Source organism: Pan paniscus, chromosome X, assembly GCF_029289425.2.
Source record: "Pan paniscus chromosome X, NHGRI_mPanPan1-v2.0_pri, whole genome shotgun sequence".
NCBI classification, from domain to species: domain Eukaryota; kingdom Metazoa; phylum Chordata; class Mammalia; order Primates; family Hominidae; genus Pan; species Pan paniscus.
The window spans coordinates 117,887,862-117,913,252 of record NC_073272.2 but is presented as its reverse complement, the minus strand read 5'-3'; the positions used below and the strand labels follow the sequence as shown (position 1 = coordinate 117,913,252).

Sequence of the window (25,391 nt, the reverse complement as noted above, 5' to 3'; positions counted from 1 at the left end):
TTACAGACAAATTATTTTATCAGATGTATTTCAGCACAGCATGTCACTGCTCAAATAATCAATGACTCTCAATTACTCACATAAGGCACACATGCCAGATACTGCATTCAAGGCCCTCCCACAATCCTAATAATATAAAATAACAACAATTGCTAACATCTGTGGGGTGCTTTGTGCATTATGGCCTCTGGTTAAGTGCTTTCCTTGTATTATTTCATTGAATCCTAGTAACAATTTATGTGGTCATTACTGTTATGCCCTCCATATTACAGAAGAGAAATGGAGGCACAAGGTGATACCAAAGAACCAAATCAACTTCATCTCCCATGACTACTGAGCTTCACCTAACCATTCTGCCTTATACATATTGCCTGGCACACTCACTTTCTCCTTTCTGATTCACTTCCTTCGAGGCCCCGCCTTCTTCAAGAAGCCTTCTCTGACCCCAGGCCACAATGATCTAGATTCATGTAGCACTTGGTCACTGTACCATCTTTAAACAATTATTTTTATTGTGTGTCTCACCTCCCCAAAAAGGTGGTTTTTTGTTTTGTTTTGTTTTTTTGAGACAGAGTCTCACTCTGTTGCCCAGGCTGGAGTGCAGTGGTGCGATCTCAGCTCACTGCAACCTCTGCCTCTCGGGTTCGAGAGATTCTGGTGCCTCAGCCTCCCGAGTAGCTGATATTACAGGTGCACGCCACGACGCCTGGCTAATTTTTGTATTTTTAGTAGAGACAGGGTTTCACTATGTTGGCCAGGCTGGTCTTGAACTTTTGACTTCAAGTTATCAGCCCACCTCAGCCTCCCAAAGTGCTGGGATTACAGGTGTGAGCCACTGTGCCCAGCCCACCTTCCCAAAAAGGTTTTAAGCTCTACATCTGACACTTCTCTCTACCCTCCACAATGCTAATACCTTGTATTAACAAGGCATTCAATATCTATTTGGTAGCCAGGCGTGGTGGGATGCACCTGTAGTCCCAGGTACTTGGGAGCCTGAGGCAAGAGGATCGCTTCAGCCCAGGTGTTGGAGGCTGCAGTGAGCTATGATTGTGCCACTGCACTCCAGCCAGGGCAATATAGTAAGACCTTGTCTCTGAAAAAATTAAATTAAGAAATTATCTATTTGGTCATGAATTTGTTGATACCCAATAGTGTCTGACACATATGAAGCACCTAATAAATGGTTTTTGAGAAGTAATATGAATGAGAGAAAACAAAACATAAAAAACAAATTAATGAAAAAATCTTATGCATAATAAATGAATGCAATCCATTTGTTAGCTGTAAGAGATAGTCTGGTAGATTTGAGAATACAATTGGACTAACATATCAAAAATAAAATATTTTCTCTTCCTTTTGTTCTAACACACATAGTGACCTTGACCTCCTAGCAATTATTTTAATACTGTATGTGCTTTCTTAGGTCAAATCCTCATTTGATTTGATGTTCTCCCACTGCAGAGGAGGAAAAATCCCTCCTGGAAGAGTTAAGGATTTAAGGACTTTTGGACTCTGGATATATAACAAATGGCTCTTTTTGTGCCAAAAAAATTTTAAAGGGCACTAGAAGTGAGTCATACATCAACCAGTTGAACTTGCAACCCCGATATCATATCAAGGCACTTCAGCGTTTAATTGCTGAGAATGGGGAGGAGAGAGCTAGAGGAATGTGACCAAATTGAGCCAAAAAGATGCATAAAGGTGGGTGTCCCAGGAGTTGGCCAAGAATCTGCAGCAATTTTTTAAAAAATGAAAAACCACCCTGAAGATTAAATTCCTCCATATATCATTATATCTCTTAGGAGAAATAGTTCTAAATACCAGGGGAAGGCTATGTCCAATATCACAGCTATCTAAACCCACATTAAATTCCTTCATTGATATGAAAAGAAGTTGAATAAAGCAGATGTCTCTAGCAGCTACTTGGGAAAGAGAGAATGTAAATGAATAGGGGTCTGTTAGGATTGTGGTTTCTGTCTAAAGGATCATGTATTCTCTATGACATCTTAAAACTTCTCTCTAATACTTTTCCAGGAATTGAAGAGTGGCAGCAAGGTACACCCTCATTAACTAGAAACCACAAATTGACGAAATTAATCACTATGATAAGGCTTGTCCTGTTTTAACTTGAATACCAAGAACAAAGCAAATTACAAGTGCTAAATGTTCACTGCACCCAAACAACCAACACAGCGTTGGTTTTTTGTTTTTTGGGGTTTTCTTTTTGAAAAAAAAAAAGGGGATGAGGTCTCGCTTTGTGCTCAGGCTGGAGTGCAGTGGCACAATCATAGCTCACTGCAGCTTCAAACTCCTGGGCTCACGTGATCCTCCTGACTCAGCCTCTTAAGTTGCTGGGATTACAGGCACATGCCACCACACCCAGTACAACAGAGCTTCTGCAAGAACTGCATGATGCATCCTCTTCAGTGAGAGGAAGTGCTTGGGCACAGAGCACTGTGACTCGTGGAGTGATGCACATTATTCGCAGCTTTCCTGTAGCCCAGGCTCCTCAGGGCAAGTTTCTCAGCCAACAATGAGGTTATACTCAGCAAGCACTTCTGGGAAAATATGCCCATTTCAGAAGGTGGTACAGATTATATCTTAACAACTGACCAGAGCAGGGGGAAAGCTATATATTGGGGAAAATATAAATTTTTATCCTATAAATATGTGGTCTTATAATCTTCCAATATGAAGAACTCAGCCTAGTTCCTCTACTAGCCCCTCTTTTCCCTACAGCCCATCGACTTGAATGCACTGCAAGTCATTGCAAGAACTATCGACTTGAATGTTCTTGTAAAACTTGCTGGCAAGCTAGCTAGGAAGGTTAAACTGTCTACAGCAACCCATATACAAATTAGTTTGGCTATATTATTTAGATTGCATTAAAGGCCATGTGGTGCTTTCTCAAAAGATCTTATAAAGTTGGAATCTTCTAATTCCTTTTTATCAACTGCACTTTGCTGAGTCTCTTCTAATACTCTTTCCTTCGTTTTATTTTTGCACTTTCTCTCACGATGTGATTCCTCCCTTCCTTGCTATTAGAGTCCTCCCTCCCTCCCTTTTTTTTTTTTTTTGAGACAGAGTGTCGCTCTGTCACCCAGGCTGGAGTGCACTGGCACAATCTTGGCTCACTGCAACCTCCACCTCTTAAACTCAGGTGATCCTCCCACTTAAGCCTCCAGAGTAGCTGGGACTATAGGAGTGCACCACCACGCCTAGCTAACTACCTTTGTATTTTTTGTAGAGGCGAGGTTTCGTCATGTTGCTCAGGCTGGTCATGAATGCCTGGGCAAATTCCTTTATTTCTAACAGTCAAAATGTCCAGCAAAACAACTCAGACCTATTTCTAAGATCAGTTTAAAGTTGCGCGTAATTTCAAACTTTCCAAAGAACTGACTGTAATTTTTTTTTTAAGAGATCGAGTATTGCTCTGTCAGTCAGACTGGAGTACAGTCTTGCAATCACAGCTCACTGTAGCTTTGACCTCCCAGGCTCAAGCAATCCTCCCACCTCAGCTTCTCAAGTAGCTGCAAATACAGGCATGCGTCACCATGCCCAGCTAATTTTTTTATTTTTTGAAGAGACAGGGCTCGCTATGTTGCCCAGGCTAGTTTCGAACTCCCAAACTCAAGCCATCTTCCTGCCTTGGCCTCCCAAAGTGCTAAGATTACAGGCGTGAGCCACTGTGCCCAGCACATAATTTTTAAAATTTAGAAATTTCTTAATGAATAAAGACGCTTAAACGTACACCTCTCTCTAAAAGGCACCAAGATGCCTTGCTTTTATTCCCTAGCAATTCCAGAGGGAACTGCAGGCAGTGTCAAGCCACAGGGCATCAAATAAGCTCAGCTAAAACACAGGGAAGAAGCTTGGCTTATGGAGGCTGTTATTTGCCACTGAGTCATGGTTAATAACCAGATCTGCTCTTGCTTCCTAGTTAGTTTGCCGTGAGTTTGCAGGGGCTATCGAAGCTTGGATTTTCCAAAAAGAAAAGATTCTTTGCTCTCAACTCTGCAAGCTCTGGCCCTGACGTGCTGGTTGCTAAATCTACCAATGCTTCTTACCAGTGTGGGCTGGTGTTCCTAGCGGGCAGGGAACTCCAGATGCTCTAAGGATAAACCTGCCTCCAGGATTGGGGAAATGACTCAGATAATAGCACACCTGAGTCATCTTCCCATTTGCTTATGAGCTTCATTAGTATTCTTCACTTCAAACATTACCATAGTAGAAAAAAAATACATAGAAACTTTCCTCTCAAACTCTGTCAACCCTTTGTCTCAGTTCTTCTGCCTCTGCCTTTTCCAATTATCTAAGAGCTGGGTCAGCTGCTCACCTCATCTTTAGCTTTAGCCTCCTATGCCTGAAACAATCCAGACGTGATGCAGGAAGAACTTATATGATCCCCCACCCTGTAACAGAGCACTGAAAGGTACAAACCAGACTCTCCCAGTGTGCCTTTGTTCATAGGCCTGGACTTGTGCTTTGGCCTTCACTTCAAGTTCTAGCCTGGAAACTATAAAACTGCTCCCCCTTTTCAATCCTCTGCCCCATACACTCACTTGCCCTGTATTGATACAGAAAGAGAACATGAAAAAATGATGTGTCAACACTGCAGTTCCAACTAATTTCAATAATGTTGAACTAAATAACAGTTAAAACACTTTTTTTTTTTTTTGAGATAAGGTGTCACTCTGTCACCCAGGCTGGAGTGCAGTGGCTCAATCTCGCCTCACTACAGCCTCGACCTCCCAGGCTGAAGTGATCCTTCTACTTCAATGTCCCAAGTACCTGGGACTACAGGGGAGCACCAATTCACATGGCTAATTTTGTTCATTTTTGTAGAGACAGGGTCTCGCTATGTTGCCTAGGCTGGTCTTAAACTCCTGGGTTCAAGTGATCCTCCCATATTGGCTTCCCAAAGTGCTGGGATTATAGGCATGAACTACCACGCCTGGCCCAAAATACAATTATTAGAGGAAAAAGTAATCTTGGCAAAATGCCTCAGAAGGTTCTAGCTGAACCTTCCTCTGATTCCCATTCTAGCTGTGACAAATTCTGAAATACAACACTACTGCTATGGCTCAGGAGATGAAATCAGAAGAGTTTGAAATTCAAAATGGAGATTCATAATTTATAATGGAAAAGAGTGGGGATAAAGGAAACTCATAACCAGAAACAGTTCCCAAACCTCAATATGGCCTTTGCATTTCAAAGTATTTCCTATTAACTTTTTTTAAGCTGTGTAGTAGCCAGGCATGGTGGCTGATGCCTGTAATCTCAGAATTTTGGGAGGACAAGGTGGGAGGATCACTTGAGTCCAAGAGTTTGAGACCAGCCTGCACAACATAGGGAGACCCCATCTCTATCAAAAACAAACAAACAAACAAACAAAATTAGCTGGGCACGGTGCTATGTGCCTGTGGTCCCAGCTACTTGGGAGGCTGAAGTGGGAGGACTGCTTGAGCCTGGGAGTTTGAGACTGCAGTGAGCCGTGATCACGCCACTGCACTCCAGCCTGGGCGACACAGTGAGACTGTCTCAAAAACAAATAAATAAATGATAAAAATAAACATAAAAGTTGTGTAGCTTCATATGACCAATTAACTTGGTTTATTCCTCTTTTCCTTCCTTTGCCTGATGTTTGGTAGAGATTCTAAAAAGAAAGAAATAGGCCGAGCACAGTGGCTCACACCTGTAATCCCAGCACTTTGGGAGGCTGAGGCAGGTGGATCACTTGAGATCAGGAGTTCGAGACGAGCCTGGCCACATGGTGAGACCCCGTCTCTAATAAAAATACAAAAATTAGCCAGACATGGTGGCGTGCACCTGTAATCCCAGCTACACAGGAGGCTGAGGCAGGAGAATGGCTTAAACCCGGGAGGTGGAGGTTGCAGTGAGCTGAGATTGCACCTCTGCACTCCACCCTGGTGCAACAGAGCTAGGAGCCATCTCAAAAAAAAAAAAAAGTTTTTATATGTTAATGATCACACACACACACACACACACACACAGAATATGAGCAGCTGAGGATAAAAAGAGGCAAAGCAAAGAGCCTAGCTCAGCTGCAGCAAAACAACAATTAGCTGGAGACAAGTGGCAGCTGTCCCCTTCAGCTGTGGGCTATGTGGTCACCAGGTTGCCTCGGACCCACCACACACTCTATGAATTTATGGCTCCTGCCTGGTCACTGTTAGTGCTAGAGTTTCCAAGCTCAGGGATAAGAAACACACAAGCTGAACAATCAACCTTTGCCTAACTAATTGTATTAGTTTCCTATTGCTGTTGTAATAAATTACCACAAATTTGATGGCTTAAAATAGCACAAATTTATTATCTTATAGTTTCGCAGGTTAGAAGTCTGACATGGGTCTCACTGGGCTAAATTCAAGGTGTCAGCAGGGCTATGTTCCTTTCTGGATGCTGCATGGGAGAATCCATTTTCTTACCTTTTCCGGCTTCTAGAAGCTGCCTGCATTTCTCGGCCTGTGACTCTTTTCTGTACCCTCAAAGCCAGCAAGACAGCATCTCTCTCTGGCCCTCCTTCTGTTCTCACATCTCTTTCCCTGACTATCCTTACATCTCTTTCCCTGACTGTCCTTTTCTGCCTCCCTCTTCCACTTATGGGGTTCTTGAAATTGCACTGGGCCCACCCGCATAATTGTGGATACCGTCCCTCCTGCCGATTAGTAATTTTAATTCCTCTTTGCCATGTAGGGGACCATTGACTGGTTCCAGGGATTAAGACATGGACATCTTTGAGAGGCCATCAATTCCTCCTATCACATCAATCAATCAATGTGTATTTCACAAATTATGAGAGAAAATGTAAAGCATGTGCTTTTTGGCTTATAATATATGGACTCCTACAAAATTAGAAGTTGTTTGTAAGGCAAATTAAAGTTGAAAGGTATTAAACTAAAGGAATCTGTGGCGAATTATTCTGTAAAGATATTAATTTCCTAACATCTTATTTTATGAATCCAGATTTTTGCACATTTACTTAATGTGAGGCTAAGGCTTAAATGTGGGTAAAACCATTCATTCCTTCATGCATTTATTTATTTAATTTAGAGACAGCATCTAATTCTGTTGCCCAGGCTGGAGTGCAGTGGTGTGATCATAGCTCACTGCAGCCTCGAACTCCTGGGCTCAAGCGATCCTCCTGCCTTGGCCTCCCAAAGTGCTGGGATTACAGGTATGAGCCTCCTGCCTGGCCCTATTTGAATATTTTGAGAATCTGCGGGAAAGGGAATGCAGTCAAAAACGATACAACCATTTTCTGATAATCCACACAGAAATGTAACCTTCACACGTACATTTCTGAACCTGATAACTCTGGCAGGAAATATATTGTTAATAAACCCTTGAGTCTCATTCAGCTAGTGAGCACTGATAGTATACTGGTTAAGAGCATAGGCTCTGACATCAGCCTGCCTAGGTTCAAATCCTACCTCTGAAAACTTGGAGCTGTGGGACCTTGGGTTAATTATTGAATTTCTCTGAGCTTCACTTTCCAAATCTATAAACTAAGAATAGTTAGCAGTACCTATTGCATAGGGCAGCCATGAGAATTAAACAAGATACAGAATATAAAACACCCAGTATGGTGCCTGGTACGTATTAAGTCCTTAATAAATGGTTTCTCTTATTATCACCACTTGCTGATGCCCATGCTTAGGTGCAAGCGATATACAGGAAGTATCCTACAACTTGGATTCATTATTTTCAGGGCTTGAAAATGAAAGTGAGAACAGGACATGATCACCAAAGGGAAGGCAGCAGGCAAAATATTAAATTAAGATAAAATTTGAGTCTTCCCTTGGTAGATACCCATGGTTTCTACTTGCAGCCTGTGAAAGACAGAATGACCTTCAATACTTAATGCAAGTGTGAATCATCCTCAGAAAACCACATGATTTTATATTGAATACCTGAAAGAACAGTTATATTTGGTATCAGAGCATAATTTGTTTTTCTGCTCAGAATCCTCATGTAGCTTGTTTTCCCTTTGGATTTTAATGGCTCTTTACAGCCTCCCAAATAAGTGAACCTCATGTCCAAGGTGTTCAAGGCTCTGCACAATTTTATCCTTTTTTGTAAAAAAAAAAAAAAAAAATTATCTATTTATTTTTGAGATACACTCTCCCTCTGTTGCCCAGGCTGGAATGCAGTGGTGCCATCTTGGCTCACTGCAACCTCCGTCTCCTGGGATCAAGGGATTCTCCCAGGCTCAAGGGATTCTCCCACCTCAGTCTCCTGAGTAGCTGGGACTACAGGTGTGTGCTATCACGCCAGGCTAATTTTTGTAGTTTTTGTAGAGATGGGGTTTCATCATGTTGCACAGGCTGGTCTCGAACTCCTGCCCTCAAGCAATCCACCCACCTCGGCCTCCCAAAGAAGGAGGGACTACAGGTGTGAGCTACTGCACCCAGCCCAGTTTTATCCTTTTCAACGTTTCAACTTTTAGCTCACTTAAACCCCTTATGCAAACTCACTATCCTGTCAAACCACAAAACTTTCTAGTTAGACTGTTCTCACTGCACTAAAGGACTGCTTTGTATACTAGTTAAAATAGTATATTTCTTGTCTAGTCTAGAGGCTGAGACCAGGGACCACATCTTAGATATCTACATATTTCCCCACAGTGACTAATATGTAATAAGTACCTAATTAATATTTGCTAAAGAAATGGATTACTTGTCCTTCCACTCATTAAGGTCATTTCTACATATGAAACTTTGATGCCCATTTTTCAAAGCTATTTTCCTCCTTCAACTGACAGCCTCCTTTTTAAACATCCTGATTCACCAGATAATCATTACATTATATGTCTTTAAAAAGTTGCACTTCTAAATTTATCCTGATGTTTTAGATTTTTTAAATTCCATACGTCTGTGAGAATCCTCTTTTTTTTTTTTTTTTTTTTTTTTTTTTGCTAGGGCTCTTTGTAAAATAAATATTGTTTCCAGATAGACTACTTATGCCAATATCATTAAAATGATGGAATAATATAAGAACTACTTCCTACCTTCATGGTTACTGTGATGGTACTATTTACATTTGCTTTATGCAACCAGCCTTGTTTTATCACACCACCCTTCTGAGAACATAAAGAAGATGAGTCCTGAAATAGAACAAAAATTATCAGTAAAACAACAGCCAGCCTGCCATCTAATTAGCGAAACATTTAGGGGCACAGAATGAGGCCCTGCCCATTTCCTAATTAAAACATAAAGTCCCCTCTTCCCCGTGAGGATTTAAAATAGTTGACTGTAGAATGAAAGGCTCTGTGCTATGCACACAGTAGGCACTCAGTATTTACTGAATGGTATGGGCTCTCTTCTGGGAAATCTTCTGCATTATGTAAACAGTCGAACTGCACCTCGAAATGTCACAGACATCCGGGCCATCTGTCCCAAGAGGAATCTATCAGGCAGGAGAGTCCAGATGAATCACCACACCACATGCCCAACTCAAGAAAAGCAACTCCACAAGCATGTCCCACAGGTGGGGGAATATGTTTATGTACAAATCATAGCCCCTCTCACTTGATTTTTTTTCCTAAACCCTACTTGGAAATACAGTAATTAAAAAAAAAATTGAAAAGCACCCGGTTTGAAAGCTGGCCACAGATCATTCCAAAATAATTATTTCCTTCATATTTTCTCAAGAAATTCCCTTTGAAATCTTTTTCAGCAAAGTGACCGTGAGGAAACTAGCACAGTTACCCCAACTGTTGCCCCCATTCTTACCTCATCTTTCTCACAGTCTTCATCTATCTCAAATACATGATTAGGAATCTTTTCTGGTCTCAAAGATTTACTGCAAATATAAGAGAACTGTCTTAAGACACTAAACAGACCAAAAAAAAAAAAGAAAAACAACACAAAAACACAACAATAATGACAACAACAGTAAAAGCAAGATGAGCAGATTTCTTTCTTTCACAAACGAGAAAATGCCAAGACATCCTATTCTCCTTTCCAAATTCAGATTATCCCCTCTGAGTAAACTTACTGTAAGTTTGTGTTTCTGTAAGGACTTCCACATATGTGGCCAGCAGCGAAGACATAACTAAGCCCAGAAACTTAGGGAAGGCAGAAGTTGCTAAGGAACCTGTGCCAGAGCTGTTAGTGGTGGCAGAACTTCTCCTTCCCCGGGTCAAAAAGCAACACAGGCCAGGCGTGGTGGCTCAAACCTGTAATCCCAACACTTTGGGAGGCAGAGGCGGGTGGATCACCTGAGGTCAGGAGTTCAAGACCAGCCTGGCCAACAGGGTGAAACCCCGTCTCTACCAAAAATTAAAAAAAAAGAAAAATTAACTGGGGGTGATGGCGGGTGCCTGTAAGCCCAGCTACTCAGGAGGCTGAGGCAGAAGAATCGCCTGAACCCGGGAGGCAGAGGTTGCAGTGAGCCGAGATCGCGCCACTGCACTCCAGCCTGGGTGACAAAAGCGAAACTCTGTCTCAAAAAAAAAAAAAAAAAAAAAAAAAAAAGCAACAGTGTAATTCTGGCTCTTGCATTTGTTTGTTGTATGACCTTGGACTGGTCATTTTAGGACTCTGTTTTCTTTTTCTTTTTCTTTTTTTTTTTCCAAGGACCAGGCTGTCATATAGGACTCAGTTTTCTCCTCTTTTGGAAAGTGCTCTGAAAACTACAAAAGGCTAAACAAATGTCTTATTCCTCTGCTATTTGTTCCAAAAACATTTCCCATATGACATCCTGTGAGGAATTAGTGCTAGAGATGAGAAAATGGAGAGCTCAAACAGGTTAAGTGACTGAGCCATGGTCATCCAGCTAGTAAGTGGTAGAAATAAGATTTGAGCCCCAACAGTCTGGCTCCTGGGCCAGTGTGCTCATGCCATTCCTTCAATTCAACTGAAAGAGATGCACTTTTTCCAAGGGATGGCTAGGTTCATCAAACTGAACTAATTATCATCAAGCTTTTTCACTGACACTACTGGAAAATGCTCACTACATTATCCACCATCAGCTATATTTTAGTTTATGATCAATACAGGTTCACTAAAGCCAAAAAGTGAGCTCTCATACATTTTGGAATTTCAAAGAGGAAAGTTAAAACCTATTCAATTAACCAAAACACTGCATTTAACCAAACATGCAGGTTCCTTGAAGATTTGCTTTATTACAAATTATAACTGAAAGGTTTCACAAGTGGTGTTTGTTTGTTTTGAGACGGAGTCTCTATCTGTCGCCCAGGCTGGAGTGCGATGGCATGATCTCTGCTCACTGCAACCTCCGCCTCCTGGGTTTACAACATTGTCCTGCCCCACCCTCCCAAGTAGCTGAGACTACAGGCGCCTGCCACCACGCCCGGCTAATTTTTTGTATTTTTAGTAGAGACAGGGTTTCACCGTGTTAGCCAGGATGGTCTCGATCTCCTGACCTCGTGATCTGCCCGCCTTGGCCTCCCAAAGTGCTGGGATTACAGGCGTGAGCCACCGCACCCGGCCTCACAAGTGGTTTTAACAAGGTAAAAAAGCTTAATAATTCTCCTGTTGCATGTTTCCCTGGAATGCTAAACTTACCATGGCAACATTCGAAAGTCCCCAGAGAAGTCCTCATACTTGTAGTTTACCACGTGCCAATCTGTGCTATAGGTTTTAATACACTGAAAGAAAATAGGAATCTTGAATTTGAAATATAGGAAAAGTACATATATATCCACTTTTTAAAACTCTGGTACTATGCCGACAGGCTTTCTAAAACCATTTGGCAATTACTAGTACTGGGATCTTCCTTTATGGGCTAACTGTGTCTCTCTTACCCAGTTGGTGGCAATAAATCCCAATTCATATGCCCTTTGAATACTATGACTCTCAGTGCAAAGAGTATTCAAATCCAAAAGGAAAACACTAAGGTCATATGCACCTTGTGGAAATGTTTAAGCTTTATCATCATATAGACTTGTTAACATCATATAAACTTGTTATTTAGGACAGTTAATGTTAGTTATTTTATTTTACCTTTACATTAAAGGAAGACTACTTTAAATATTTTACATTTATTTATTTATAAACAGGTTACAAATACATAAAGACATATAAATACTGTATATATTTTAAATATATGAAGAATATTCTTCTGTGGCCTTTGAGCCTCTTACCTCTTTAACAAATAAACTCTGGGCCCTCTTTTCAGCATCTTCTGGTACAGTAGACTGCACTGTTCTGCGCTGACGACCTATCACCGAGATCTAGAACACAAAGAACATTTTTGCTGTAAGAACTGGCTTGAAAAATAGGGTTTTTTTTCTTTAAAGAAGTGTTTGTGAACTCACAGATATATCTTCCATTGGGAACATAAGCAGATCTCGGAGGGGGTCGCTGTAAATCTGGGTTTTTCTTTGGGCAATAACATTCTCATAGTCCAGGGGCTCAACAACTTTGGCCTTTTCCTTTATAAGAGACAAAAGTAAAGTTATTATGATCAAACTCACAAGAGTTAAATAACTTTCTATGTACTAAAGATACATTACTTCTCAAAGGAAGGGATTACTGATACTTTTAAGTACTTAATTGAGACAGTTTCACAAGAGAAATATTCTTCATAGCTAGACACACACCACAAACACATACACACACACACACACACACATAAACACACACACACACACAGACATTCTCTTGCTAAAGATAAAGAGTTCTGGCTGGGCATGGTGGCTCATGCCTGTAATCCCAGTACTTTGGGAGGCTGAGGAAGGTGGATGACTTGAGCCCAGGAATTAGAGATCAGCCTGGGCAACATGAGAAAACCCCATCTCAACAAAAAGTACAAAAATTAGCTGGGTGTGATAGCCCATGCCTGTAGTCCCAGCCACTCGGGAGGCTGAGGCAGGAGGATCACTTGAGCCTGGGAGGTTGAGGTTGTAGTGATCCGTGATTGTGCCACTTATATCTGGGCAACAGAGCAAGATCCTGTCTCTCCAAAAAAAAAAAAAATTTCTGGAGAAATAGAACTGTGTTATTCTACTTAATCTGTGTGCCTTCTAAAAATTATTGAATTTTAAGTAAAACAAAAAGTGGCATACTTGGAAGTGCGCCTGTTGGTATTTACTGCATCTGTACTACTCTCTGGGCAACGCTGGAGGAAAAAGTATCAACATTCATGTTCCTACTCTGTACCAGGGACACTGTCCCATGGGCATACTAAGTTCCAGCATAGCCGGGGCAGGCATAGATACTAGAGATGCTTGATCCCTTGGGCAGGTTATGAAAGGGTTAGGTTCAAGGTGACAAAGTCAGTGGATCCCTGCTGGACTTCTAGGCGAGCTGGCCATTGACAGTAGGACCCAGACTGAAGCTAAAGTAACAAGAAGCAGGGTCAGTGATGCTAAGAAAGCCAGGATGTAACATAATAAGAGTAGTGGTAACAGTTCACATTTACTGAGCCCTTTCTATATGCCAGGCACTGTGCTAAGCACTTTCTGTACATTTTTTCATGTAACACTCATAGCAATATGAAACAGATTGAATCATTATCCCCATTTTACAGATGCAGAGACTCTGGACCTAACTGAGGTTAAGTAACTTGCCTGCCTTCAGAACTGGAATTCAAACCCAGGTCTGTGACTGCAAAGGCTCTGCTTTTCTTTTTCCCCTCAGAAATACACAAAGACGGCACCCACTTCTGCACACCCATGGCTGACCCTGCAGCTGTGTGTACACATGCAACTGACTTCAATGTCTATCATCACTAGTTTTCATTGTCACAGGTGTGCATGCCATAAGCCTCAACCCCCACAGCCATATGAGGTGACCCTGACTTCCACCACTGGCCATCACTACTGTACATGCACCCACAGCTGTCATGCGTGCACACCACCAGCCCTTGACCCCTGCAACTGCGGGGGAGCGGGGGGCGAAAAGAAGAAGAAAGAAATATACCAAGATTCTCATGTGCATGGTACTGAACTGGGAATGGGATCCCACTATTTACCTTCCTATCATTTTTTTTCCTTCATTGAACTTACCACAATCTGATATACCATCTATTTCACCTCTCTGACTATTTGAGGGCAGGGATTTTCTTTTATTTGTTTACTTCTTTAATCCCAGCACTTAGAATACCTGGCACACGGTAGACATCCAGTCATTAATTGCTGATGAACTTTGAGATATTCAGATTCAACCAGAGCCATGTCTCAACACTCTATTCTAAACCAAGGTGGGCAGACAGTAGTAATTTTTAATGATGATGTTTCATATGAAATTATTTCCTTAAAATTTTATAATAAAAACTGTATAAAAACCCCAAATATAATTTATATTAAGACTTAATATTATAATAGCATCGGGATTATACTTGTATTTTTGTACATAGTATTTGAGGTAGTCTCTAGTATCACTACATCCATAGAAAAGTTGAGAATAGTCTTTATACATGGTTCACAACAGGTCACAGCTATACCCAATTTCCATATCTGAAGGGCATCTCAGAGTTTCCTGTAGAAGATTATTTAGAAAGATTAAAGTAAACTACTCTGACCAATGAGCTCAGTGTTCAACAAATCTAAAAGATCCTAACCTTTATGCTTTATTTCAAGTCTTAAATTTGGATTTGTAGACCCTTGTCTACAAAGATCAAAGCAAGTTGATCATCCCTCTCATGTCTGCAAATACTACTGCAAAATGAGTTGAAATAAAAGGAAAAAATCCTATTTGAGAAATTCAGATTTTTTGACAGAAAAATCTGACCCCTTTCGGCCATATCTACCATGTTTCCATGGACTCAAAAGGAAACTGACTGCATCTTCCAGCTCTAACGCTCACAGTCTGAGATCAATTTCTCAGAGAAGTTGAATGAATAAGTCCTATCTAAGAAAGCAAGCTTGAGGCACTAAAAATAATCTAAGTCTTGCTTTTGGTGCCAACTATTTTCCTAGTACAGATTGCAAAAACAGTCCTCAAATTTCAATGTTTTAACCTGTTGAATCTGTCAACTTCTCTGTACAATAATTTCACAAGTACCTACTTCAAGTATATTTGAAAAAGAAAAAAAAGAAAATCCTCCTTCAGCTTTCTTTTTTCTTTTCTTTTTTTTTTTTTTTTTTTTTTTTTTTTTTTTTTTTTTTTTTTTTTTGAGATGGAGTTTTGCTCTTGTTGCCCAGGCTGGAGTGCAATGGCGTGATCTCAGCTCACTGCAACCTCCACCTCCTGGGTTCAAGCGATTCTCCTGCCTCAGCCTCCCGAGTAGGTGGGATTATAGGCGCCTGCCACCACACCCAGCTAATCTTTGTATTTTTAGTAGAGACAGGGTTTCACCATGTTGGCCAGGCTGGTCTCGAACTCCTGAGCTCAGGTGATCCCCCCACCTTGACCTCCCAAAGTACTGGAATTACAGGCATGAGCCACCATGCCTGGCCCTCCTTCAGCTTTCTAATGTAGCTCCAAATTAATATGGAAAGAATATGTCAAAATGAATCACTTATTTTTTTAATTTATGGGGTACAAAGTGGTGTTATGATTTTTAACACAATGTAGAATGATGAAATTAAGCTAGTTATATCTATCACCTCAAATATTTAACATTTCTTGTGATGAGAACATGAGAAATTTATTCTTAGTGATAAGATGTACAGTACTCAATTATTAGGCATATTCAGCATGCTATACTATTGATCTCAAAAAAACCAAACTTATTCTTCCTGTTTAACTGAGACTTTGTATCCCACCATTGACTACCATCTCCCCCACTTTGCCCCCAGCCCCTGGTAACCACCATTCTACCCTGCTTGTATGAGTTTGATTGTTTTAGATTTCACATATAAGTGAGATATTGCAGTATTTCTTTCTTTGCCTGACATACTTCACTTAGCGTAATGTTCTCCAATTCCTGAATTACTCATTTATTTAAATGTATATACCTTCTAAAAATGAAACACAGCTTACCACATGTTTTGAAGGACATATATTTATGTTATAGAAAACAAAGTTTCACTTTTCATTTAAAACTGATTAAACTAAGCATTCTGGGTCTTCACGCCTACTTTTTTTGTCAGGGGTAGCTCAATTGCGGAAAAGTTAGGGTGGCTACTCTGGGTCCCACAAAGCTTCCCCTAATAGAAGATTTAGGCCTGTGAATCAGGATTCATCTCTCCAAGAAGAAAGATGAGAAGGGACTGAACCCTGCATTTCCCTTCTAGTAGGATTCAGTTACAACTCTGCAGGCATCAGAGACAAAGAAAACCTTTTGACCTATAGAATTATCATGATTTAATGGTAGTTCTGCCCTGCAGTCTCCATCATATCCCTTATCTAACTTTCTCATTCAGCTTTCTCATTCTATTATTAGACTTATACATAAAAGCTTCCAATACACTCAAAGAGGGTCTTTCTTTCAGGTTTGTTATTTATCCTTTCTGCCAGTGTGCACACTGATTGGCCTGCAAAGGCGCTTTTTCATTAACTCCAAAAACCCGTTACAATAAATGGTACCTTAAACATTCAAATAATAGCAACTTCCATACAGTTCCGGAGCAGTGCTAAGTAAAAGGCGAAGGCATTTATGCAATCTGGAGAGAAGTGAGCATATGTTTCAGTCTTTTTCCCGTAAGTAGTGACAGGAAAACCGTCAACCTAAATTTGGAACCAACTCAGTTTTCACCATGGGGAAAACAAAACAAAACAAAACGATTTGTTCTTAAAAGTTTTCATTCACTGACTCCTAAGTTTTCTTGAATAACTTGCTAATAATATTAGTATTTTTTGTTAATTCATTTCAAGGTCACTTTGCAGTCTTAAGAAAACACTTTCATATGCATTCTGTTTGTTACCAAACGCTTTGTCAAGTAGACAAGGAAAATACCATCATTTCAACTTTATCCATCAGGAAACTGGCTCAGAGGCCTAAGTTCATCTGTCTACATTAGGAGCTGAACCAGGATTCAAACCCAGGTCTCCCAACTCCTAATCCTTGTTTCCCGAACTTATTCACATATAATCCTCATATTTGCCACACCATCTGTATTATCATTTACTTCATATTTTTCTTCAAATCAAATATCTTCTTCATTGAAAACATTTATTGAAAAAGAAAGCTTCATATCATCCCATAAAGGAGAATAAATTGCATTTTTCTATCTCTAGTAAAATAAAAATGCCAATTTTGGTACCATGGTGTGGGATGCAGTACACTTTTCCATTGCTTACTCAGGCCACTAAGGACCAAATCTCAATGAGCTTTCTATGTGCAAACTCTACAAATGGGAAGAAATGCACAGCTCCATAAATTGAGATAATTTTATTTCTAATATAAGTGGAAAGGACAGATAGCAAAAAAGGAAACTCGTCAGAATAGATTCAGTTGCAGTCCACTTCCTGGTCCAAAGAGAGGAAACAATGGATCCTCACTGAGGGTCACTAATAGCATCACCACTTAGACTTTACAATTTTGTGGTGGTTCCTGTACATTCGCAGTACAGGATGACTGATCTTTTATCATCATAACTGTATGTGTATAAATATAAAACCATGCTTGTAATACTAAAATACATAAAAATGTACATGAATGTATATATTCAACCATCCAACCACTCATGTATCCAAAAGCACATTTGACTAGCAGGCATATTTATGTTATCATTAGAAATGTGTAAGATACAAGAATAATCACATAATATTTATCTGTAAGCAATGCAAAATGAGCGTGGGTTACTTCTGCTTAAATATCATACCAAAGGTCATTAGTTTACCGGTAAATCTTTTACTTTAGAAACTAGTTCTCCTTAAGAATTCTAAGAATGTCTCTTCTGCAAGTCTGAAGTGAACACTGGCATCATAGAATCTCTCCTTTATCACACTGGGAGGGATACCAGAAAGCAGGCAGAAAGCTGAGCAGTAGGGCACAGGGCCAATTCAAAAACATCCCTGCACCACCACGCCACCACTACCACCACCCCATCCTCCAAATTGAGTTTCAGCACAATGAGGAACATGGCAACTACTGGTTTCAGAAAGAGAATGATTAGCCCAAAAGTGCTTTTTTGCAGTATTGCAGTCAGACTACAGCTTCAATGACATCTGAGCATTTTCTTATGAAAAATAACAACAGTCTTGGGATAGAAGTAGCACACTCAAAAAGAGGTGAGTCTCTCCTTCCCATCATTTCTCCACGACCTTCACTTAGGAATTTCTCCAGATCCCCTAGTCATTCGGCTCTCCTTTCCTCTCAGACATTTGTAAGCAGAACCTAGAGTGCTTTCTCTAGAGAGCATCTTAAAATAACACTTTGCACTCAAAATGGCCACTGGGGGCATGCAATTTCCGGCAGCACAGAAAACAAAGTGAGTTCAGCATAAAGATGCATTTATTGAGTTCCTACTGAGGTTCTGGCCCTGTGCTAGCCCCTGGTAATGCAGAGGTGAATAAAAAAACAGACCTTGCCCTTGAGAAGTTCACAGTCTCGTGGGGAAGGTAGATAAACCCAAGATGTGAGAGCTGATCACAGACTGTTGTAATTTCTGTGCATCTATCATGCCCTTTGATAGCCATATCTTCTTCCAAAAAAGGAACTGTACAAGTGTGTTTGCACACTAAAATGTGTGAGTCCCTCTATTCCCCATTAGATCAATCAGAAGAATTTCATCATATCGATTTATGTGGTCTCAGATCATTTCATCTTGCCTTCTAGTTTTATTCATAAACCCTGTAAGATCAGAGACTAGGTAACTGTCAAGAGTGGTGTGTGAATATGAGGAGAAGCAAAAGTTGTGTTATGATTCACAGAAGTGAGAGATGCCACCACTATAGATTAGAGACTTCTAGAGAGGAACCCTATACAGCATGTCAATAATGGAACCATAACTGTAAGGATTTTTTTTTTTTTTTTTGAGACAGGGTCTTACTCTGTCGCCCAGGATGGAGTGTAGTAGTTTGATCACAGCTCACTGCAGCCTCAACCTCCCTGGGCTCAGGCAATCCTCCCACCTCAGCCTCCCAAGTAGCTGGGACTACACGTGTGTGCCACCACATCAGGCTAATTTTTGTATTTTTTATAGAGACGGGGTTTTGCCGTGTTGCCCAGGCTGGTCTCAAACTCCTGAGGTCAAGTGATCCACCCATCAAGCCTCCCAAAGTGCTGGCATGAGCCACTGTGTCCAGCCTGTAAGAAATTTCTTCATAAGGTTCAAATAAAGAGTATTTGACTTTGTTATGACCATGGCCTGTTTGTTCCAAATGTGACCATCTTTCAGCAGCTCATCTCTTTGTCTCTTCCCCAATAGGAACTCCAATTACTGAAGGAGCTTTGCATAACTACAATCTAATGGTGATGTGGTGGGTGGGGGGGGGGGTGGGCATCTTTTTAACTAGCGGAACCCAACTTGCCAAAATAGACATGAACATCTTTTCATAAAGATTATTTTCTGGGGAAAATCTTGGCATAAGAATCTAAATACAAACTGCATTCAGGACACTGACCTTTCTTAAAGTAAACGGCTAAGGGAAAAGTCATACTTTCCATGAGACCAGTGGGTCATGTTTATTACCAACCCACACTTAGCTCACCTGATTCTTATGATAGCATAGCCCTCCTCGCTCCCCAACAGCCCTTATTGTCTTTCCCATCTATTGTGGCATTTACTCATGTATAACATTCCCTGGATACTTAACTGCTTTTTGGGTGGTTTACTTAGTCTCCTAGGCAGGATCAAAAACACCGGTTCGGTCAGCAAACAGTGCCTTGTACTTTCTGTTACCACTTACATTAAGCATTGCTGTATACTCGGTTAAGCGTTTTATATCTATGATCTCATCTAATTCTCCCCAAAATCCTGTGAGAGGTTATTTTATTATGCCCATTTTACAGATGAGGAAATTGAGGCTTAGGCAGGTCCAGTGTCACATATTTGTGGAGCTGGGATTCAAATCTTTATCTGATGGACTCCCGAGCCAGTGCTCTTAACCATGATCCACATAAACCTTTATGCGTTGAACTTAACAAAAGCAAATCATTTTCTCAGCTCCTACCACATTTTATTTCCTTGAATGAACTTTGCATTTTAGAATTTTCTAAAACTTACTCAAACTACGCTATCATTCTTACCAAAGTGAGATCTTGCCTTCCTATCACCCTGATGATGCTGAACATGACTGGCTTAGAGAGCTTGTAATGTAATTGGATAAGGATCTTTGCATTTCTAAGCTGTTGCTTCCAATTTAGCATTTGTCATCAGTAAGTAGGGATTAGCACCTTAGGTCTTTTACTTGGGGGAAAGGAGTTGGCAGATTCAATTTCAAGTGGTTAAGAATCAAATTACAAAAAAAAAACAACAGTACGCTATTGTCAAGGGACCATGTCTAATTCACCTCAATATCCTCCACACAACCTAGCAGAGAGCCCTGAGAACTACAAAGCCAGAAGTTTTTGTGTAGGGATAACCAGCTAAATAGTACAAAGAGACTGATCTTACACGTATGCCTTCCAAGCTAAAATGGCAGCACACAAGGAGAGAAGGACAAGTTGTTGCTGATGCTTTCAGAATTAAATTTTCACTTCCCAGCTTTAATTTAGGAACAACAACTTAATGTTCTAAGAATCAGCAAAATATGATTTCGAAGGCCTTTAAATCTAACATAGAAACATTAAGGAAAAATAAAACCCATTTTTTCCCTTAGAGTTTTAGCATAGGGAAGAAATTGTTTTAACTGCCGAATTATTTCCCCTTTCCAAGTCTATTTAACTATTTACAAAAACTCAAGAGCTACTTTTAAAAACTTACAAAGAATTTACTTTAAAAACAATAAGAAACAAACAAGACTATGCACTATATGATTAGTGCACACTCTATTAACAAACATTTTTCATTACAGCCAGTTCAAATATTATGCAAATAACCTTGATTACCTACAAATGGATAAATAGAATTTTCATGAACTTTCTACCCCAAAACTCAATTTAACCAAAACTTTACTCGACAAACTGGTTGACAGGTAGGAAAACTGATTTGAATTCAATTCCTCCTGGCTTTTTGTGCTCACTCTGTGCTAATAAGCATTTAAATGACTCAAAAGTAAAACAAAAAGAGGTTTAAGAAATGAAAAGAAGGGCTTGAATAATTGAGAGACTAGAATGGCAAAGAGCCTTTTTAAAATTAGAATTTTTTTTCTATTCTTTAGTACACCATTATTGACAGAAAGAAAAAGAAATGTGCCTTGGAGATACATAATGACTTTCTAACAAATCAAAGAATTTAACGAGTTCACAAAGACATACACAAATTATTGCAAATAATTCATTCCTGCAAGGAGAAATTAGACTGTGCTCATTCTATGCCTATCAACTATTTTATAACCTGCCTCAGATCTTAGTGCTCACCTTAAACTTGTAACAACAACAACAAAAAGACATCTCTGACTTTTTCCTGAGTTTTATAAACAAAACTCTAACATAACTTGCATTCTTAAGCAGAAAAAACTGTAAAGTGCACAGACATTCTATAGGTATGTAGATTTAGCCATCTAAATCACTTACATTCAATAAAACATAACCTCCTAGAGGTCCTGTTTGTATCATTTGAACACAGTAGCATAAACTTACTCCATTAGAGAAGCTCAGTAATCTATAAAGCAGCCACACATCATTTTCCACACTGGATCTGGCAATCGGTCTACCCATCTCATTAACTTGCTCTTGATAATGGAGTAAAGAAAACTGACAGACTCTAGTTTGAAAATCAACCTTGATAGGGGCAAAAATACACCTTTCTACAAATATTTTAGTTTTCCACCATCCATCATATTGAATCTATCCATTAATTGAAATTATCTCTACCTTTTTTGAGCCCACCAATATTTTAAGTTTATACAACTGCATGAGATAATATATTCTAAAAGCTATGTAAGGCCAAGCGTGGTGTCTCACGCCTGTAATCCCAGCACTTTGGGAGGCCGTGGTAGGCAGATCACCTGAGATCAGGAGTTAGAGACCAGCCCGGCCAACATGGTGAAACCCTGTCTCTACCAAAAATATAAAAATTAGCCAGATGTGGTGATGGGCGCCTGTAATCCCAGCTACTCAGAAGGCTGAAGCGGGAGAATCGCTTAAACCCGGGAGGGGGAGGTTGCAGTGAGCCGAGACCATGACATTGCACTCCAGCCAGGGCAACAAGAGCGAATCTCCATCTCAAAAATTAATAACAACAAACAAACAAACAAACAAATAAATAAAAGCTATGTAAAGTAAATAAAGTGATAGCTCCTTTGACTTAAGTTTACCTCTTTATCTTTAAAATGTCAGGAGATGCTCCACCTTGTGGTATAACATTTCAGGATATGGTGAGGTGATTTACGTTTATCCTGTATCCCACTCGTGACTAAACAGGCACACCTTCTTTTTTTTTTTTTTTTTTGAGACAGAGTCTCGCTCTGTCGCCCAGGCTGGGGTGCAGTGGCGCGATCTCGGCTCACTGCAAGCTCCGCCTCCCGGGTTCACGCCATTCTCCTGCCTCAGCCTCCCGAGTAGCTGGGACTATAGGCGCCCGCCACCACGCCCGGCTAATTTTTTGTATTTTTAGTAGAGACGGGGTTTCACCGTGTTAGCCAGGATGGTCTCGATCTCCTGACCTCGTGATCCACCCGCCTCGGCCTCCCAAAGTGCTGGGATTACAGGTGTGAGCCACCCCGCCCGGCCAGCACACCTTCTTCAACTGGGTTTTCTTGGTGAGGTGAGGCAGGTGTCTACAGATGCCTGCCAAAAAGCCCTTCCTGATCATGCCCTGAATTTTACCGTTCTATTGGCCCTAACACATCCTGGTCCTCAGTTGCTCTCGTGTAGCTTCAGTCAAGTTCAATTAAGCTTACAGCATACTCTCCTATTAATAAGTTGTAATTATTTTCCCAATTCTTGTCTCTCTAGAAACCCATGTCTCACTTTCCTGTCCATGTTCTATAACTTTATAGGGTCTCACTGTATGAAAGCTCCAATAGCTTAGCCTCTCTCTATCCTTAGAAAGGGTGTTAAGTCAGACCAGCATCCGTTAAACCATCCCTTGGGTGTTCAGCTTTTTTTTTTTTTTTACACATCCTCCTCTGAAACAAAAAAGCCTGCCCCTATCTATAATCTTTATATTCTTCTTTAAGCCAATTCCCTTCCCTATGACAAACCCCCTATCACCAGAGATACCATTTAAAAGAAGTCTTAAGAGTTGACCTCTATGAAAGGTTTTTTGACTGTCTTAAACAAATAACCTTGAAGTGATGAAAATGTTCTAAAATTGTGGCGATGACTTCACATATCTTTGAATATACTAAAAATGAAAATATACACTTCAGCTGGGTGTGGTGGCTAACACCTCTAATCACAGCACTTTGGGAGGCTGATGCGGGCGGATCACCTGAGGTCAGGAGTTCGAGACCTGCCTGGCCATCATGGTGAAACCCCACCTCTACTAAAAATACAAAAAGTTAGCCAGATGTGGTGGTGGGCGCCTGTAATCCCAGCTACTCGGGAGGCTGAGGCAGGAGAATCACTTGAACCTGGGAGGCGGAGGTTGCAGTGAGCCAAGATGGCACCATTGCACTCCAGCCTGGGCAACAAAGCAAGACTCTGTTTCAAAAAAACAGTATATATATATATACACACTTCAAATGGTTAAGCTGTATAGAATGAGGATTATATCTCAAAGGCTGTCAAGAAAAGTAAAACATAAAATTACTCAGCTTCACTTCCTGTTTTGTTTTTTTTTTTGAGTATATGGCTCACTGCAGCCTCGAACCTCCTGGGCTTAAGGGATCCTCCCACCTCAGTCTCCTGAGTAGCTGGGACCACAGTCATCCACCACCATACCTGGCTATTTCTTTTTTATTTTTGTAGAGACGAGGTCTCCCTATGTTGCCCAGACTGGTCTCAAACTCCTGGCCTCAAGCAACCCTCCTGCCTGACTCCCAAAGTGCTGGGATTACCAGCATGAGCCACTGCACCCAACCTCACTTCCTTATACATCCAAAAACAAAACGAAACAAAACAACAACAATAACAACAAAATCTCCAATATTTAGTAAGAGATGAGTTCTCAGTACAGAAATCATGTTGCTCTTCATTCCAATGGTTAGTTTTCAATGTTTGAGGTTCCTACACCATAGCCATATATTTCACAGACCAGCCTGCTACAAAAGTGAGGCTTGCTGCTCTGTCATTCCCCGAGGGCTCTTCTGGAATGCTTATAAACAGAAATAGAAAACATAGAACTTAGTTCTATAGATTCACTGAGCATTAATCATGTGTCAGGCAGTGGAGCTACAAAGCTGGGAAGGCAAAAGCAGGCAAGATGTGGGCCCTGCCCTTAACAAACTCATGGGCTAGAGGGAGAGAGAGATCCCTAAATCAAGAGCTACGATGCAATGGAGTAAGGGCTAGGGTAGGGGATACAGAGAGTGCCATGCAGACACAGGGAAGGGAGTGATTCATATCACTGGTGAAGGCAGTTCAGAGAGGAAATAGCTTTTGAGCTGAGACTCGAAGGATGAAATAAAAATCCCCATGGCAGGCAAGGAAGAGAGTATAAGTCTTAGCAAAGAAGAAGAAAGCCATGTGTTCATTGATTCTGGGGTGTACAGAACAGGGAGGACTGGCCAAGATGAGCTGGGAAGGAACGTTTATGGAGGACCATATATGCCAAGTCAATGAGTTTAGACTGTTTCCTAGTGTAGGTGATGGGGAGCCAGAAGTGGTTTTTAAGCAAGGGAATGACATGAACAGATGTTTTACTCACATTTATCCACTGAAAGCCAGAAGGTCAACGTTAATGGAAATTAATCCATAAAATGACAGCATAGGCTAAAAATTTGTCCTATTGTCTGTTTTCCAGGAGTAATACACTGAATTATGGAAAACTACTCATTAGAGTTGCATACAAAACTATTGAGGAAAATAAAGTGAGGACTCTGCTTATGTGAAAAGCCTTTCTTTAAGAGAGAGAAAATGTTTGCATTGTCCTTGTGTGACAGAGATTAACCAGAATATTTCATTTGGAAAAGATCAGCTGCCAATCTGTACTTAATTTGTTCCCAACACCTTTCCTATGGCTAATTTGATCCAAAATGGTCCAACTTTTGATGAGAAATATGTTGGATCACAGTATTTCTTTGTTTCAATCCCTTCAGTGGCTCACCAGAGTCTGTAGAATAAAGCTCAAACTGTTCAGCAAGGCTTATTAGATCCCTTGTGATCTGGTCTCCATCTTCAGCCTCCAGCCCCATGTCCTCCAATCAGGGTGGGTAGACCTCCTAATGGGTCATGTTATCTCATATTTGATGATCCTGACCTCTCTGCCTGGTTATGTCTACTCCCCCCACCTCAAGACCCCAAGAGGCTGCCTTATCTACCCAAGTACAGGTGACCACTCCTTCCTATTCAGTGCACATTCTGAA

General features: G+C 40.7%; 1 protein-coding gene across 4 annotated transcripts in view; it reads right to left on the bottom strand.

Moving 5' to 3' along the window:
* Nucleotides 1–25,391, bottom strand: part of DOCK11 (dedicator of cytokinesis 11) — a 191,256-nt gene that overhangs the window by 131,750 nt on the left and 34,115 nt on the right. For all 4 annotated transcript variants that reach the window (XM_034949440.3, XM_034949442.3, XM_034949441.4 and 1 more), the window contains exons 2-6: nucleotides 12,305–12,421; nucleotides 12,131–12,220; nucleotides 11,553–11,635; nucleotides 9,756–9,825; nucleotides 9,032–9,127 (exon numbers count right to left, since the gene is read on the bottom strand). In XM_034949440.3, coding sequence (XP_034805331.1) covers nucleotides 9,032–9,127; nucleotides 9,756–9,825; nucleotides 11,553–11,635; nucleotides 12,131–12,220; nucleotides 12,305–12,421 — 456 coding nt within the window. The remainder of the gene's footprint in view (nucleotides 1–9,031; nucleotides 9,128–9,755; nucleotides 9,826–11,552; nucleotides 11,636–12,130; nucleotides 12,221–12,304; nucleotides 12,422–25,391) is intronic.